The sequence below is a fragment of the Antrostomus carolinensis genome, unplaced genomic scaffold, assembly GCF_000700745.2.
Source record: "Antrostomus carolinensis isolate BGI_N321 unplaced genomic scaffold, ASM70074v2 scaffold41257, whole genome shotgun sequence".
NCBI lineage: Eukaryota > Metazoa > Chordata > Aves > Caprimulgiformes > Caprimulgidae > Antrostomus > Antrostomus carolinensis.
Window position 1 is genome coordinate 3,271 of NW_010326058.1, and position 19,701 is coordinate 22,971.

The window sequence follows — 19,701 nt, forward strand, 5'->3', positions numbered from 1 at the left end:
CAGTCTTTGCATCTCTACAACAGGCATTTGAAGGCTTTTTCTAGAAAATGTGCATTCTCATGCCAGTACAGTGTGTCCTGAGTCTCTGAACCAAGACTGGTACATTAGAAAACACTTTTTGTCATGAATGCCATTTGTAGATCCTTTACGTACATCTATGAAAGCCATTGTTTGATGAGGGTTTCTAGTTTTCATGTACAGTTTCTATGAGGATGAATAGGAAGTGTTTTTCATTCTTAAATGCCTGAGTTGTCAAAGCAACATCTGATTCACAGTAATTTTGGTGGAAGTCGTTTCAATGTCATGGGTGAAATCTTGGTCCCATGGAAAACTGAGGGGCCGTGGGCCCCAGCTGGCGCTCTGGAGCATCTCTGGGAATGCCATACAGTGATTCATACAGCCAGGTGTCTTGCACTGGATTGTGTCAGTCCCTGGAGTTGTAAAGTAGCAGAAAATGGCATAGAAAAACTACCCAGCTGGGAGCCTCAGTCATCAGTGATTCGTTTTCATCAGAAAAGGCAACCTGTACAAATTTTATAGGGAAAATACATTTTCTTTCTTAAATGTATCTATATTTTTTCTGTTGTCCATATAAGGATCCATTTCTTTCCTGTACAGAATTGAGATGTTGGCTTCATTCACTAGGATCCTGGTGAGGCAGTCCACAGGTATAAGGATCTGCTGTGCAGATGAGTTATTTACTTGTTAGTCTTAAAGGTACTGCATTTCAATTTGCTTTTTTCTCTGTTACTTCAGAAAATGTGGGAGTCAGTGGAGGCTGACTGACCTGCTTTATCCCACTCTCTGCTTTGTCTAATTGTCTTTTCAGCTTTTCTTTGCCTTCTGAACCATTTCTGTTTGAGCTCTGTGTTTTGGGGTAGCCATAGCAGAAAAAAGTATCCCAGAACACAGCAAAACTTTCCTCTTTTTGTATTTTAATTCTTGTAGTGTCACTCCCGTTTTCCCTTTGTATTTCAGTCTTGGACATCTTAGTATTTCCATTTCTTCATTAGAAGTGAGCTCAGATCTTAAGCTACTTTCCAGCCCTGAAGGTTTAGGTGTAGCTTACAACTTTGCTCTGAGAAAAAAGTAGCCAGTTGTACCAGTGTTTCCAGTGTCTTCCTCATTTAATCCCATGCAGGTGCCTACAGGAAGAATATGACTCCAGTTTGCCTACTGCTAGTGTCATCATCTGCTTCCATGACGAAGCCTGGTCTACTTTGCTGCGAACGGTGCACAGCATTATGGACACAGCCCCAAAAGCCTCCCTCAAGGATATCATCCTAGTCGATGACCTCAGCCAGCAAGGTAGCCCCCATTTCTCTGTATGTGAACTCTTTTTTCCAGAGCTTCAGGGAAGAAACGATCCTCCTCTGAGAAGTGCATAAGGAGAGTAGAATGCAAAGAGGACTCTCAAGAAGAGAGGTAAACAGAGCCCTGAGCTCGCTGCCAGGTTTCACTCTTCCATCCTTAGAATTCAGATTAGCCTTTCAACTTTGAAATACGTTTCTTTTTCCCCATCATTTCCAATCACTCTGAACTTTCTTACTGTAAAATAAGATCACAGTATGCAAATCTTGGCCTTCCCACTGAACCAGATCTGCTATAATAATTTCCAGACTTGGACTTTGGCTGAAGCATAATGTGGAAAACTCCACATTGCTAAAGTAATCCAAAGCACTTGGGAAAGACAAACACCTGTAGTATCTCACTCTGATCTGCACCTTTTATGAGATGATGAGAGCATTCACCTTTTGCTGAAGACAGGAGAGGAGGCTATTATGTTTCCCACAGGAATAGCTTCACACCTAGTGAATCTCAGTTTCCATTAGTCTCTACTTTGACATTATGCTGCTGTGGGAATATTTAGAACATGACCTATTTGGCCATGTAAAACAAATGCTCCAAAAACATTTTACTGGCAAGAAGTAGCATCTCCTACTACCTGTTGCTTTTCTATAACAGCTTGAATCAAAGCTAAAACATTTTCATGACTGTTCTGTTTCTGACAGGGCCCCTGAAGTCAGCTCTGAGTGAATACATCTCTAAGCTGGATGGCGTGAAACTCATCCGGAGCAACAAGAGGCTTGGAGTCATCCGAGGTCGGATGCTAGGAGCTGCACGGGCAACTGGAGATGTGCTGGTCTTCATGGATTCACACTGCGAGTGTCACAAGGGCTGGCTGGAACCTCTCCTAGCCAGGCTGTCCGGCAACCGGTAAATATCCCTGTGACCTCTGAGCTCTCTGCATACGCTACTTTCTGCTGAAAGAGATATACTTGGAAAGATTTGGGTAAATTTTTATCTTCTCTTGGTTAGCTTCTTCCTTCTGGTCACATTGCTTTTATTTTCTACCTTACCACCACGTGCATCACTCTGATATGTGGGAAGCAAGATAGGTCACACAGCTGATAACCCTCACTTCACACACAGGATCACTGAACTGTCAGAGATGGCATCCAGTTAGAGCTATAAGAAGGCTCCCTGGTGGTCTGAATTTAAAAGGTTGCAGTCTCAAGCTGTTTGGAAATTGCCAAACATCCACCAGAGAAACTACTGCAAGACTCCACTATTTTTACTTTGTAGCTGTCTCAGTCATGAAGCCAAGGATAAAACGCTTTGTCCTCCTGAGCCAGTTTGGCTACATACCAATGTCACCCATACTGTCTCTCTTCCACAGAAAAATCTAGAGTTTCTGGGCAGCCTACACAGTTCTAGCTAATTGCAGGTGCTTTCACTGACACCAAACTGACAGAGGAAGGTACAGATTTATATTTTCTGACTCTTTCATGTTTAGGTTGGTGCTTGGGTCTGCTCTGTAGTGTACAGCTGAGCACATCTATGCAGTCCCCAAATCCTTCAAATAGATTAAATCACTGAAAATGTTTCAAGAATTACATGGCAGCAATTCCTTTATTAAAGAGACTTTTCTGAAAGAAAAATGTATGCATTAACTTGTCTATCATTACCCATAAGCCACTTGGGGAAAAAATGAATAATTGCTTAAGGGGGTAGAAGAAAAAAATACATCTTTAAAACTCTTACCAGACCATTAAATAGTCATACTAAAGACCTTCAAAGGCTGTTCCCAGGCACTGGAACAAGATGCTTTTATGGCTGATTGTGTTTGCTTATAAGAGAATTAATTTGAGTTTTTAGAAATTATTACATCATTCAGATGAAAACATTAAAAATACTGCAAGCAAGAGTAATGCTGCCCTAGGATGTCAGGACTAGTCTTTTTGGAAAAGCAGATTATTTTTTGTCTGCTGACTTATTAGATGGTTTATTATGCATATGCTTCAAGATTCTTCTGCCTTGAGCTATAGTCTGTTGTTGATGCTCATGCAAAACTCCTGTCTGTGTCAATTGGTCAGTCCTTATTCAAGGTTATATTTTGGAGTTTTGCATGAGGACTGTCAATAAGGACTGTCAATTGGTCAGTCCTTATTCAAGGTTATATTGCTGAAATTAAGAGAGTTACAAAAAGTCTCAGAGGAGAGCTATAGTGAAGGGAGAATTACAGTGGCAATAGACAAGTTAGGACCCCACCACAATTGTAGTGATTCACTGTCAAAAATTATCCCTGCTAGGGAAGGCAAAGCCACCAAGCCTGCTATGGCTCTGAGATTTATGTAGCACTGTCACCAGCAGATGAGAAAGGGATTCCCTTCCCCTGTAGGGTTTATAAGGTCATTCATTCCTCCAGGAGAGCAGAATTTAACTCTGAGTTAGCTAATGGCTAACTGGATCCATGAAGCAAAGGTAGAAGGATGTTTGGATACTAGTATGGTCTAAACCATCCCTTTCTATATGCTGTATCAGTCCCTGTGTCTGACCCTGGAAGCTTTGTCATTGCTAGTGTGGAGAAGCTGTGCCATTCTCCAGTCACAGGGAAGACATGGTCTAAGGCATCTGGCAATCACTTTCCCTCACTGTCCTTCTCCCAGCTGAAGAATGGTGATAGTAACACTGACCTGATAAGGAATTTAATTCATTATTTTCCCCAAATTGCTTGTGATGCTTGCATGGAGATCACTATGGAAATGTAAAGAATTAGCATAGTCAACTTGGCTTCATTTAGCAGTTGAGGAGCTGTTAAATTGAATCATGTGCACTCCCTGAGACTACCCAAATGAGGAAAGTACAGCGAAAAAAAGCTTACAGTGATTGGTAAAATATCCATCCTTCCTCTTCTTAATGTACCAATCAAGCTGCAACTCATGCACTCTTGCCAGAGACAGGATGGGAAAACACTTAATCACCTAGAGCGAGTGAGTGAGTTTTTTGCTGGGAAGTTAAAATGCAGCCTTTCCAAAGCTCAAACCTTTGCAGGAGCTTATCAGAGCTGAAGGGAGATTTTAACTTCAAAAATTGTGAGGAAGCCTAATTTTCTAGACTCTTGATCAGTTCTACCACTATTATTGTGACTATTATCATCGTAGAGCAATGCCAAGAGATCCTTACCCAAACTGAGATCTCACTGTGACTTAAACATACTCACAAAAAGGGAGTGATGTCCCCAGTTCTGAGTAGCCTGTGGTAATGACAGACAGGACAAACACAAGAAAAATTGTTCCCATTTCACAGGTATGGAAATATTTGTCAGATATTTTACTTGCTCTGGGTGATGATATTTTGTCTCCCTACGTGATGGTTTTATTCACTAACCCAATCAAAATTATTTTCCCAGAAAGTATTGAGTCTTTCTAAAATCATTACACATGCATTTATGGGCACCTTGATTGGGACTAGTTCTGTGAACCATACCTAACAAATTGACTGGGAAGCTGTGCATCGGTTTAGTATATTGCCTAGAGAATGGTTTAAGGTTTGTAAAGCATCCCTTGACATTTTGATTATTCAAGGATGAATACCGTAGGCACCTGGACAACATTAGAAAACTAGATGAGATGCCCCACAGATCATTTCATTTGACAACCATTTGTGTTCCAGGCTAATTCTAGGTGAGTAGCATGGTGCATAGTAATGCAGCTGTGCCATTAGTGCAGTCATCTTCGGATGGCTTTGCCTTTTCCAGGAGACTGCATGAGACAGCTGCTATTTTGTATTCAGTCCAAAGGCAGTGAAAGGCAGAGAGGGCATATAATGAACTGTGCCATGAAGCCTTGAAAAGGCTGTTCCTTTGACCTAAAAACAGTCACCATCATGCTGGAGCAGGATGATTTTTTAAAAAAAGATCCAAAGTGTGGTTCCTGAGAATACTGCATGAAAGCAAAATGAGCCCTGATTATATCCTTGACAAGGAATTCCACCTCTAAAGAAGGCATGGGCACCCTAACTGTGGCAGAGGGGTGGCTTGCAAAGAGGTAGCTCGCCCTTAGGACCTTTCTGCTGCTCCTCGTTGAAAGGGCTGTTTCCCTCTGTGCTTTCCCTCTTCCTTAATGCAAGAGCTGTTAAACGTAATAAGAAATGAGAATAGCAGTGGAGAGGTATCTCATCTGCTGTTTGCTCCCATTCAGGAATGAATGGGAGCCTCTGCTTGTAGATACAAGAGTATAAACAGAGTTCTGCTGTCCAGAAAATTTCTGTGTGGTTCTAGTTCTATGGTAATACACTAGAGAGAAGGGAAATGTTTTGCACTAAAATTGAACAGCTCCTTCATCTCTTTTCATCTGATTCTCCACTTCTCAGTGGCCCATACCCCAGCTTTTTGAGCTACCAAATACATAAGCCATCTGTTTTATTTTCCTTCTCACAGGCTCAGGGAAGCATGATGTTATCCATCCAGAGCCCACACAACCCCAGCATCTGAGCCTGCATTTCTGTGCTACTCGTCTTGTCTTGAAAACCTTCCGTGTTCTTCACATATAACAGCCTGCTTCCTCAAACTTCTCTTTTTCTTGCCTGATCCTGTTATATCCTCCATTTGTCAATAACACTCATTTCAAATTCAGTAAATTAATGTTCTGTACTTACATGGTGTGTTATGTGAAGATATCCTATCTCTTTACAATCTTTCACAGTTGAGCAGGATCAGCAGGCGACCTATTTTAAAGAAGTTGAGGTAAGGAAACTGAAGGTGAGAATCTAAAGCCAAAAGCAAACATTACTGCCAGAAGCAGGAGCAATGAGAATTTAGGCATGATTCATGGCACAGTGCCCTGACTGTCCAGTGTAAAAAGGTACTGGTCACTTCTACAAATTTTGGTACTCCACATACAAACTGGAATATTTTAACAAAAAAGACAGATTCAAAAGATTTTTTTTTTTAAATAAAGTATTCGCTTAGCATCATACCTAGCAGAGATTTGAAGTGTATTTTTAGTGCTTAGCATATGAGTAGTCCATTAATTCAAGGAGACTGTTCATATGATCGAGGTTAGTCTTGAGTTGGACTGTAAGGCAATATTTAAGTAATCCTTTATACCATAGCTTTATTATTCCTGACCCCTGCATTTTATCTTTTATTAACCCTATCTAATTTCAAATGTTTTGCATTACTATTTCCCTGGAGACTTCATCCAGCCAGCAAGGAGCTTTCAACGTGCTGTGGAACCAGCCTGAGTTCTCAGTTACTGAAGTTTTGACTACGTGCAGAGCCAGAGAACTTGGACTGCCTGCATTTCCTAGTTATCTAATATTTGCAGGGAATGATCCACTCTGAAACTGGTTGAGGAAAATTCATCATTTTCATGTTTGGGGTTTTTTTGTTCCTCTTTATTTGAAGGGGGATTTAAACATATGAAAATCTGTCCTCTTCCCAGCAAAAGAAAGTAAATCAATATAAAGGACTTTAAAAAAAAGTGTATCTAAAACATCAAAACAGATGTGTTAATTAAATCTTCCTCTCCTCATGTTACTCATTCTAAAAATAGAAAAGAACATAATGTCCATGGTGACCGTAAAGGGTCATGGGAAGACATTTAATTTGCAGTTGTATTTAGTTGAGAATCCCAAACCAGGAAATTGTTCTTGTTTGGGTTGCTCTTTTGCATGGAATTGTGACCTTTTGTAGTTCATGTGTGTTCCAAGTATTTGAAATATTCACAAATTAGTCAAACGGTTCAAAGCCTTGCTGCTAGTTGTATTTGAATTTCCTGTTTTTTCCTTTCCTTGGATTCCACAGAGTAAAATTAGCAGTAGTTTGCCAGTGTGTGTTTCATTTCAAAGTGCTGAGAAGCTGCTGACTGTCTGCCAGTTACATAGTTAAAAACAAAAGGAATAGCTAAGAACATCTTCCAACTTTCAATTACCTTCTGCTGCAAATTTGCATTTAGAACCACACAAACATCAAACCATCACAGAATATTCAGAAAACCAGTCTTTTATTAAAAAAAAACATTAATACCAAAAGATAGGTAAAGCACTGCTTGATTAAGATTAAAATTGGACGTTGACCAGTTTTCACACATGATAAAGTTACTGGATTCCTCTATTTCAGATCAGAAAGACACTCCCAATATTTAAAGTTTTCAGAAGGTGTGTTTCTATTGTTTCCAGCAGAGCTACACCAGTTTATAGTAGGTGAAGGTCTAACATTACACTTACAAACATACTCTTGAACACTTAATCTTGGCGTTCTGAAAGAGCTGCTAGAGTAATAGCACTAAAATACAGTTATCAGTTTGTACTGTATAATTTTCCAGGAAAGGAGATTAGATTTTATTTTGTTCTGGTTTATAGTTGAATTTAGCCAGGGTAGAATGTGACCTATCCAGTGATTTTCAGCTATCTTAAACACTGTAATTCTCCATGTCATACTTTGCAGATAGTTTGGATAATTGCTTGGTCTCCAAACTGTTAGAATCCATTACAGCACTGCAGGTATTTTTCTTGCATGACATTGAAGAATCAATGCCCAACAACAAGCAAAGCAAAAGCATGCATTAAAAATAAAGTATTATTTTGACAGGAACTACTACTGTGGTGCTTATTCTTATGAGCAATGGCACTGATGCTAGAAGTGTTTTATAGTGGCAACAAGTTTAAGGTGAATCCAAAAAGAAGGACAGGTTTCAAATGGCTGGATGTGGTGTAGGGTATGTAGGGTAGTCTGAAATGTCTGGCTCATCTCATCCAGAATAGATGGAGTGTAACTCCAAGTATCTGCATTGTCTGTCTACACTATCCTGGATATGCACATGTGGTCTAGTCTTCATGGTCAAGGTTTTTTGAATGGTTTAGTCTACACTGGCTCCTCTGGCTCCTAATCAGATACGCCCACCTAATAGTTGCCTCTTGACTATGAAATTGTAAAATAAACTACTCTGGGGTCATTGGTTTCTCAGTCCTGTCTGTATGAGAATGGATAGACAAGTAGCAATAGATAGCATGCATTTCAGCAAGTGGCAACAAACTGCGGTACAGCTCCAACAACACTCCTGACCAGACACTTGGCAGATACTCTTACACTGGAGAATGCAGCAGCCAGTAGAAATTACAAGTACAGTGACTTTTCATTTTTTGAAGTTTCGTCATTTAAAATCCATTTAAATTGTTAGGTGGATTTTTTCAACATGCCAAGGAAAACACACGTGCTTGTTTGAGTCCATCAGGACACTACCTTTTAGTAACTTCTGGAAGCAGTTAGTTTACTTTTCATGCTGTTAGTGAGTAAAACTTAAAACCTGCTTTCAGTAGAAAGGGTCCTGCTGGCTTGAGTTTGAGGAGGTTGCTCCTGTCCTGGGTACAAAACTGTATCACACAGGTGTCATCAGGAGGATCAGGGGAGGATATCAGCTTTATTATTTTTAGTATGATTTCTTTCCATTTCTTCTTGAGTCCTGTGAGACAGCAAATCTCTGCCCTAATGTATATGCCTACAATGCAGGTGACCATGAAATTTTCTCATCTATTTATAAACTCAATGCTTGTTTCTAAGAGTGCGTATTATTACGTATTACAAAGTCTGGTTTTACACCTGAATGAAGAAATATAATCGCTTCTGTATTTTAAATCTTTCTGCCTTTAGCTCATCATAGCACAATCTACTTTTATTAGGAAACAAAGGAATAACAGAGTCGTTTTAACTCTATCTTCTGTGTAGTTCACCTTCATATAATTTACTGATGGTCAGTAGTCTGTATTTCTCCACGGGCTTCTAAAGTTCTCTACAGGAAATGGCAACTGTGATAAAATAAATTTGGAGTTTCCCCCCACCCTGATACTGAAAAAACATAACTATAGTGATTGTAAAGGCGGAGAAGATATGTTAAGATTACATTAACATCACCCAGAGCTACCATCTTCCGTAGCTAGTTCTGGTCTTTGCCATGGAAAAGTACAAAGGGCTCACTTCACTGGAGACTTCTGAGATGACCTTTCTTTATTGATAGTATTATGCTTTAAGCATATTTCTCTCAAGAGTGAGCTCTAGCCAAAATATAAATTCCTCTTCCTTTAAAAGAGAAAATAAAGCCTTCCAGAATAATTTGCTATATGGTCACTCTTTCTTACACTAGAACAACAGTAATTTTTTCCAGTGTATTTGAATCCCTAGTAAATGTTGCTGATTTTTCTACAGAGGACCTTCTGTCTGTAGGCAAGCCCTTACACTGAGAACAGAGGTTATCCTTTTTGCATAACAGACAAGAAATGGATGATATTGTTCTTCAACACTTTTGTTCCTCAATCTGTAATACCATTGCATTTCTACTTGGAAGATTTCCAGATGTGATACGTCATTGACCTGGAAACAAGGAACTCTGGTGGCTCTGTTCTGGCTCTTAAAAGTACATTCCACACTGTGACAGTGCGTTTGCAAGAGCATTTTAAGCTTGATGATAGATACAAACAGAAACTGGCTTATGAACTCAGTGATAAATGTTTTTGCAAAACAACCAGCAGAACAAAATAAGGGTAAGTGCACTCTTCATTGGCCTGAAGTCACAAACTCATGAAGCGTGTGGAACATCTACAGGAGAAGGATGGTAAAGTGTGTGAGGCCAAAATAACCTTTTGATATAAACTTTGCATCCATGCAGAGCCTATAACATCAGAGGTGGGGCCCTCTTTGTGAAATAGTTTTATAAGAATTCTGGTGGTTAACTCATAGCAAAATAATTAATAGCTTTAAATGACAATGCAAGGTACAGGTTATCGATACATTATTGATCTTTAGATTCCTCACTGCTGGCTCAGAATTCCCATGCACAGAGCACCTGAGCATCTATCAGCAGGGAAAATAAGGGTGTTCAACATCTAGAGGCGTGCTTATGCTTGACAGTGTCAAAGGGGAGAACTACTGTTTACTAACAGAGTAGTGAACTTAATTTGTACTTTGGCTTTGAAAATAAATCATATTGTCTTTTTCAGAAACAGTGTCGTCTCCCCTGTCATAGATGCCATCGACTGGAAGACTTTTCAGTACTATCACTCTGTGGGTCTGCTTCGAGGTGTTTTTGATTGGAAACTAGATTTTCATTGGGAACCAGTGCCAGAGCATGAAGAGAAGGTACGACAGTCTCCCATCAGCCCTATCAGGTAACAGTCCATCAGCCAATATGCCTCCACTCAGCTCAGCAGCAAAACTGGGCAATTTGGGTTGTCTTCCAGCGACCAGAAGAGAGATGTGGTTACTTGCATATGCTCAGTTAAGGTGTTTTGAAAGTATAGGTTTTTGGTTTACATTGAGTTTGTTTGGCCTAACTAGATTGCAGTCATACTTTCAACATGACAAATATTTTCCACGCATGGATACAATTAGTATACAACCTGACCAGGGAAGGTGTGGAGGTTTATAGGGAAAGCAAAAGATGGATCATGCAGAGTTAAAAGAGATGTCTTAATCATTATCTGTTTGTTGTTTTGAGTGTACGTGTATGTAACATTTACCACTGTTCTGAGCTTTATTTAATAATTCAGCTCTTTGTTCCCTTCCCCAAGCAAATCCTAGAATTCAGTTCCATTTATTCTTTCTTTTGTTTAGATAATCAGTTCATTCAAGCTTATATGGAGTAGGATTCAATCATTTTGCAATACTATCTCTATGGAAGTGGCAGGATTTTCATCCTTCACATAATTCTGTGTTCAAAACTGAAGGTGTGCGCTTGCCAACTGTTTTCTGCACAGGAGTCCTGTGGTAGCTGGTGCAGTGGTGGCCATGGATCGACATTACTTCCAAAACACTGGAGCTTATGACTCTGACATGACCATGTGGGGAGCAGAAAATCTGGAGCTATCTATAAGGGTAAGAACCTGAATTAAAACATCAAGCTCTGGTAACTGCTGAGCTTTTAAGGAATCTGAATGAAAATGCAAGAAACAATTTATAAAAGCAGTTAAGTGCAGGATGTCTGGGGCTATGGAGAATATAACTTCCCTCACAGAAATCTATCCCCATGCTTCATGATCTGTCAGGACTGTACAAGAACATGCAGCTGCTGTGAGTTAGGAGCATTATGTCAGGAGGAGGAAGTTTCACTGGCTATCACTGTCTGCCTGAGGAGAGAGTCACTGGTTTTGGCACCTTCTCAAAACTGCCTCTTCTTTTTTGGCATGTAACATGCACCAAAGGGAGACTAGCTTTATTTCTTTGCCAACCTGTAGTTTTAATACCAAATTGTTTATATTAAATTGCTTGCATTGATTTTTGCTGAATGCAAAGAGTAACTGACATTAAAAAGCAATGAAAACTGCAGACACAAAGGGTATAGAGTCTTTAATATCCCAGACCAAAGAAGGTGTGCCCCAGGCCTCTTCACTACACCGTGCTGCTTGTGCACAGAAAAACATAAAAGCATATAAATAGCCATACTGGGTCAAATCAAAGGTCTGTATTGCCCAGTATCTTCTCTGTGTCTCTGTATCTGTGGGGAACAGTGTATGAGGAAGTGCATAGTAATGCTTTTGCTGTTTCCAACAATGTACAGGTTAGGATTTCCTGAGGTAGACTCTATAGTAAAGAAGCTTGTCCGTTTTAGATAAAGGTATTAACAATAAAGTAATCTTTTTTTTGCCTTCACCTGTGTTTCAGACCTGGCTCTGTGGTGGCTCTGTAGAAATTATTCCATGCTCCCGAGTCGGGCATGTCTATCGAAATCACTTTCCCCATGCTTTCTCCTATGAAGAGGCCATTGTGAGGAACAAAATCCGAATAGCAGAGACCTGGCTGGGCTCTTTTAAAGAGAAATTCTACAAGCACGACTCAGTGGCTTTCTTAATCAGCAAGGTAAAGACATCTGTGGTGGTTTGTTTCTGAGGGAAGGAGTTGGGTCGAGCTAGGTGAAGGGAATGGAATAGGGGTGGGAGCGCCTGTGTGCAGTCAAACATTTAATGTGCATGGTGCTAGGAATAGTCTTTTTATGAAAACTTCCAGTGGGAGAGCTGTCGGATTATGAAGGAAAGGGAGAAACTTGTGCCTAGGTGTTGTTTGCTGAAGTTGTCAAATTTCTTAGAGTATGATGCCTTCTCCAAATGACTCCTCCTTCAGCTTGCCCAACAAGCTTTGATTTATTTTTCCACTGATAGTACATGGAGGGTTGCAGTGCATCTGAAGTGGAAGCTAGTAGCACTGTGTGCTCAAAGGGCCCTCCTAGAGGATTCATTCTTCGTTACCGAAGATCTTCCTCATGTGATTCATAAGGATATCCAGTAATATTCACGGGCATGTGGCAAACTGTGGTGTCTGTCCTACTGGAAGGGAACATGTCTGAGTGGTCAAGTGACCAAAAAGGTGATTTTTTTTTTCCTGAATTGACAGATGTCTAGCAGCAATTGTCTGTAACTGAGAAAGTCGCAGCCACTATTTACAAGTTACTTTTTCATTAGAAGCATCGCGTAGGCAGCAGTCCGACCTCCGGGGATTTGGATTCCCAGGAGCCTCTGCTCTAAGAGAGGCTTGCAGCCAGGTGTGTGCCGTAGCCCTGATGTGCAGCTACACTTCAACCGCCTGCAGGCTACGCACCATCCAACAACTACAGAATGGCCACACTTGCTTTTAAGCCACTGTATAATCCACTGCAGATCAGTCAAGGGACTGTAGATCCCATGTATTACAAACCAGTGGGTGTTTGTTTATTGTGAGTCACGCAGTTATGGTTAATGTTGTCAAGTTGTTAATAATATGAAGTTGTTAATGTTCCTGCGGTTCTCAGGAGTTCTCTGGCTCCCCTATCTTTTGGTAATGATATCCTCTCCTACAAGGCAGTGGACAAACTTGTGAGCAGTTGTGAATGAAAATGTGCAATTCACATTGTTCATTTAACAATGCCATGCTTTAAGAAGAAGATTCACTGAAAACAGTGAGGCAGAGCATGGGTGGGTGCGATACAGTTTCCCATTCAGTTTTGCTTGATTTCAGTCCTACATGCCAGTCATTGCAGTGCTGGCCGTGGTTGAAGAAAGCCAGATCCAGCAGGAACTGCGCTGTAGTGGGGAGAGGGAAAGCGCTGTGCATTGGCGTGGCTTCTCCCCTGTCGCCTAGTCTGACCTCCTTACCCTCTACCAGTGGATCTGTCTCTCCTGTCAGCCTGCTATGCTGATCCTAGAGTCTGAGGCTATCACGTTCCTGGTTTTAGTCTATTTTCAGTTTTTTAAAAAGCTTCTCCCTCCTTGTCTGTGTTGTAGGTTTGAAATCCAGTGGCCAGAAGTTCATTAGTTGACTCACAAGGGCTACATCTGTGTAATTGCAAGGAGGATGCTAGGCCCAGTCTTTTAAGATGGGCAGTTAGGTCCTTACATCATTTAATAATTTCCTGAAAGCCTTTCTTGTCAACTCAGAAGCAATTTTCTGTACTAAGAACTACAGCCACCAATGATGCAGTTCACTAGCTGTAAGCACCATGACCTTTTGCCTGGAAGTTTATTGCAGCCAGAACACTTTTAGTACTCCTAAGTGTGATGCTCCTTCAAATGATCAATTTTACGATCTCTCTGCTCAGGATGCCGTAACATAAAAGGCCCTTTTCTCTGTTCCTTTATTTCGCAGCCAATATTGTCAGTATGTCAGTGCAGTGGGATGTTATTGAAAAGACAGGAGCAAGCAATGGCATTATTGCCGCTCAGCTGCAGATGGGCCCTGTGGGGATTTATTGCACGGAGAGGGCTGAGCGGAGTCACCTATTGGCCACTACAAAAACCTCCGTCAGCCTTCACTGCCAGCATTGCCCACTGCAGAAAATAACTAGCTGCCCCCATTTAGGTTGCTTTGTAAGTCTTCCCATTTTATGGTCTGAATTGCACAGGATGCTTGTGGCATGAGCATCAGTGCAGATGAATAAGGCTCTTTCCAGCTCTCTACGATTTCAGCCACTGTCTCTTTTTCTCCTTTTCTTGTGTGGTTCACTTAATTTACAAGCATAGTTTCCTTTCAGACTGGTTTACAGAGAGAATGACCTTCTTTACATTATTTACACCATGTGTTCAGCATCAAATGCAGACTATAACTAGTATGACAAAATGAGATTCACTGCCATCGCCTTCTTCAGCCACAGCAGAATCTCATGAGAAACATCTCTCTTTAGAAAGGGAAGCATTATCCTTCTCTGTTTCCCTTTTCCAAGAAAACCTCTTAGGGACAGGTTTGTGTGGTGCTGAGTTGCTGAACTTTTGTTGTTACGCTTATTGAATGTAAGACTGATACTAAACTATGAGGTTCTCTTTTAACATATTGCAACTCTTGAGCTTTGCCTGTGCAACTTCCAGGTGCTGGCAAACAGTGCCACATGGCACGATTGATCCCTGCCTTTAGAATCTGATACCTCTCCCTTGATCTCCAAGGCCCTTAATTTGTCAGTGTTTTCCAGGCATGTCACAAAGTCCTTTTCTTTCTGTCTTATGGATGCAGAGAAATAGCTGGTCTGAAGAAAAGTTATTTACAGGCAATTCTTTGCTTATGTTACCAATTTTAATTTCTGACATAGGAATCCAGACCAGTTTCCTGGTATCCAAAACTGCATTTTTAAAAAGTAGAAGTGTGAAGGGTGAGATCTACCACTGGCAAGAAAGAAGAAAGACATTCTAAGGGTGGCGAGATATTTTTAGTATCTGGGCACTGAGAGATTTAGAAGAGTGTTTTATGTGGTTTTGAAACTGCAGGATTAGACACTTACCTGCTTAGAGGTTTTCAGAACCCTGTTAGTCATCTTCAGTGCTAAATACCCTCAAATATTCAGACTGTCAGTCCTCTGCAGTGCAGATGCCCATAGCTGCACCAAGGGTTGAAGGCACTTGTATTTTTTCAGAGCAGAGTTGCTACCAGAAAGGGTGAGAGTTGATACTGTGTGTGTATATAATTTAAGAAAACACAGAAATCATAGGAAAGGTTTTATGCCTTTATAGTTGCAAAACACATTCACTTACTAGATTTAGTAACTGTCAGATAATAACGTGATAGACTATATTGTGGGCTAAATTCTATCATCACTTACATCCTCTGATCATGGAAGACTTGACAATAACTGGGTAATTTGGGCTGTTAAAGGCCAGGAAACTGAATTTTAATCAACAAGGTAAATTCTATACTGAATGACAATATCTAATACAATCCCACTGATTTCAGTGCAACAAGTATCAAATTTGGCCCTGAATTTTTTAATTTAAAAAATGACAGAGACTGACTTATCTTGCAGTATAATAATAATTTTTAGAGGAAATATTTATTTTCTACTTCTGGAACATTTACTTCTGTCACAATGCCCAAATAAATGCTGTTTTAGTGCAAAGTTGGAGGAAGGCTATAGCTGGTCCTCCTCCTTTGTCTACTCGTTAGAGGTATATATCAATATGCATAATACACAGGATAGAAGAGGTGGTAGAAATAATTCCTATGTAGTCATTTTCATTTCTAGCATCTTTAACACAAATACACTAGTGACATAAGTGTTGCTCTTATGCTTTCTCCATAAAGGCAGAGAAGCCAGACTGCAGTGAGCGCCTTCAGCTACAGAAGAGACTGGGCTGTAGAAATTTCCAATGGTTTATATCAAATGTGTACCCTGAACTCTCCCAACCTGAAGACACACCAAGATTCTCTGGCAAGGTAAGAGGAAACACACTATAAAGAATGATTAGCAGTTTTGCATTGTTCAAGGAGCCCAGAATCACTTCCATGTACTAAGTACTCAATGAGCATAAAAAGGCTGTTCCTGCTTTGAAATGTTTATTGTCCAAACAGACAATGCAACAAGGATGGGAGGAGAAAGAAGAGGACAGATGAGACAAACAGCTGGTTCAGATTCTCCCATAAATGTTGAAAGCCAGCCAGGAGCTGAACAGCTGAACCCAGATTGTCTGACTCAGTTCAGTATTGAAGCTCAGAGGATCCCAACCTTAGGTTCTTTAGGTGCCATTAGTAAAGGAAAAGGATTGTGTTGCCTCATGGCAACTGCAACAGCAGCTGAGATATCTCTGTGCTGACCCATGTGCACGAAGAGAAAAAAGCATCTCTTCAGTCCTGCGCTTCCCCCCAAGGGCAGAGGTGGTAGCAATAGCAGTTCCTTGGCTGCCTGTGTACAGAGGCAAGATTCTCAATGGTGGGTTTTTTTAAGACATAAGTTGATAATTATCATTCATTAAAATATGAATGTATTCCAGGCAGCCTTACTGGAAGGGATTTTCCCCCAACAAGGCAATAAGGTCCACTAAGGAAGTCACACTCTGCTGGTCAGACTTTACTGTGTCCTTGTACTATTTTGTTTGTTTGTTCTTTATTATCAAAATTAGGTTGAGAAGAGTGTAAGAACTGAGTGTGGACCATGGGAACTGTCACAAGTTTTTTTTCTTCTGGAATATCTTGAGGGGTTTTTTGACTACAGTGTCCAGCTAAAGTGCAATTTTCTATTAGCATAAAAATTTTGACAGATTTCTTTTAACTGTCATAATAATTAAAACCAGAAGTAGGTATCTCTAACAAAACTCACTGGGTAACACTGACCTTTGGTGAGACTCTGCCTTTTGTGAGATCAATATGCAAGATCCAGTCTGAAAGCAAAAAATATTGCCTGAATTATGAGCAAAAACATGTATCATAAAGGGATACAATCACAAAAAAGTTAGATGAAGGATATTTTATTTGTATCTAATTGTGCTTTATTTCAGTATAAACCTTTACTTACAGCTTTACAATACTGGTGTTGGCTTCTGTGCAGATTACAGACCTGGAAGAGCCATTGCAGAAGGCTCTATCAAACTCTCTCCTTGCAGTGACAGTCCCACCCAGGTACTGTATATTTTATATAGGCACTGTATCAGCTCTAGGGAACCATCCAGAAGACAGTCACTCCAACGTATAAATGGCTGGGTTGGCATTAGTGGAAATATTGTGTTCAAAATTAGCCATGTGCTAAGGCAATGATGCCCACTCTTCTGCAGCTAGTATCATTTGAAAAATGGTAATGTTCCATGTGTCACCGAGGCCAGATGCCCACACTTTGCTCCAGCAGACATCATTAAGTGCCTATTTGTTAGGATATTTGGTAGTATCTAGAGAATAGAAAGCCTGTGAGTAAAAAATATATAACAATTCTAGAATAACGGGGTTGGGTTTCCTGATTAGTGCCTAAAACTGCAGTTTAGTGCCTTAACTGCAAAGACAGGAAGGAAACTGATGTAGACTCCCAAACTGGCAGTAGACTAACAAGTTCATGTGTTAAGAGAAGCCAAACAAATACAGACAGACCTCACATATTTACTCCAAGTCCCAAGCAAGTTCCGCTGCTCACACTGAGCTCAGGGTGAGCTGCAGGCACATTTCTAACTGCAATGTGTACAGATACTGCTAGAAACACTCTTCAGTTCAAATATTTATTGAACTAGAAAATTTTATTATAGGATGGGTTTACTTTATATATAATTACAGTCCACAAAGCCTTTCCCTAGGTAAATAGTTATGCCAGAATTAGCTAGCAGAGGGGATTGGTTTGCAGGGTCAAGGCTGTTGGGTCTCGATCACTCATGTTTGGGTTGCATCTTAACAAACATGTACAGGAAATTATTTTTGGAATTAGCATTTAAAAATTAATTGGGCTGTGTTTCCATGATTGTTCAAACAAACGCTCCCTTTTCCAGCACTTTGAATATAACAGCATGAAGGAAATCCGGCTTGGTTCTGCTCCGCTCTTTTGCTTTGATGTCAGACATGGGAAGGTTATCCCTCAAAACTGTACAAAGGAGACAGACAACAGCCACCAGCACTGGGATGTCCAGGAGGTCAGTAGTAAGGGGAAGGCAGCTGATGGTGACTGTGGGATCACTGGGTGATTGACAGGATTTGTGTGTGAGGCAGGGATGAGATATTTGAGGGGCAAGTTTCACTTCTGTGTCATTTTCACCCGCGAAATTTAGAATGCCTCTTGCCCATTTACATTGTCTATGTGAAATAAATTTGGTGTAAAAATACAAATAACAGGAAGGCTACCTAAATTCCTATGTCCTTGTTTTAACTGTTTCTCTTACTGGCCTTATTAAAATAGAATCGGAATCAGTGGTTCTGCAAAGAAGAGCAGGGCAAATCCTTGCCCACTGCTTTTGGATAGAGGGAGGATCTGGGAATCCTGAACCCTCCAAAATGAGAGCCCTTTGGGAGTAGGTGAAACATTACGATGCCTTCTGCATTGTAAGAGAAGAGCAAACTTCCTCTTAGAAGAATTTGGTATTATACAGTGAACTTCACCCAGCAGAGCAGGAACTCCTCTACAATACTGAAAAATGTCATGCTCTGGGACAGCCTGGGAAAAGAGCAGATACTGTAGTTGTGGGGATGCTGCAATCCTCTGGTACAGATTCTACTGTAATTTGTTTTGATTCCTAAGGGAAGCACTGGTCCTTGTGAAATTCTGTGGCCTGTAGTACTGTAATTGATGCTGATGACAATCTGTACCCATAGGAAACAAATAGTGGTGGAAAAGAGATTTATGGAATTCTGCACCTACCACTCCTGGCAGCTTGGAAAGGAATTACGAATACTCACCGTGCCCTGGCCTCAAAACTAAACCTAGTCATTATGTTTAGAGCAATTCCTAAAAAAATTTGAACAACCAGTCATTACTGGTGCTCTGCTATATGTACAAAGTTTCAGAAACATGGCTTAGCTTTTACTGGAAATCCCTTATTTTTAATTTGCTCTTTGTTTCCCTTCTCCTCTCATCTTGTAGAATGGAATGATTGTCCACGTCCTTTCTGGCAAATGCATAGAGGCAGCAAAGAGTGAAGATGAGAAGGACTTGTTTTTGGGTGCATGTAACAAGAATGCAAATCAGATGTGGCAATTTGAACGTTCCCATGTGCTACATCAGAGATGACTGACAGGTCTCTGTGGAGGTCAAGTCTCCAAAATTTAATATTACTCCTGTTTGGGATTTAAGATACATTTCCTGCATGGACAAGAAAGAGGTTTGTGTTTGCTGTAGCATGCAGGGAAGTTAGGAAGGTCTCTCCTTTGAAAGCCTGGCTCAAATAGTTGTTGCCAGTTCCTGGTTTATTCAGCTCTAGCTAAAATTTCTATTTATTCTGTGAAGCAGGGAATAAAGGTACTATGAGCATCAATAGATTCTCAACTCTGCAGAAGACAGTTAAGTTTTCCCTTTGAAGAAAACATGGAAAACTGGCTGCCAGAGAGCTTGTCTTTAGCATATTCTGTGACTTCTGAGGATACAGAAAAACAAATGTTTGTAAAACTTTTGAAACTGTAAGAGGAAGTTAGCCAGACCAGGGTAAGAGTTTAGCCTTGTTTTACAGTGCACTCGACTCATATAAAACAGTTGGTTTTGTATGCATAAAACTAGTAGATGTTTTCATGTG

The 19,701-nt window shown here is 40.4% G+C and overlaps 1 protein-coding gene across 1 annotated transcript; it reads left to right on the forward strand.

The window, feature by feature from the left end:
• Positions 1–1,141: 1,141 nt before the first annotated feature.
• GALNT15 (polypeptide N-acetylgalactosaminyltransferase 15) lies at positions 1,142–19,426 on the forward strand (the record flags this gene model as incomplete). The annotated part of the gene is made up of 9 exons (XM_010171457.1): positions 1,142–1,308; positions 2,013–2,217; positions 10,279–10,446; positions 11,035–11,152; positions 11,939–12,133; positions 15,812–15,943; positions 17,021–17,122; positions 17,971–18,111; positions 19,056–19,426. Coding segments are annotated over 9 exons (1,375 nt in total), but the record flags the coding sequence as incomplete, so codon positions are not given.
• Positions 19,427–19,701: the final 275 nt, after the last annotated feature.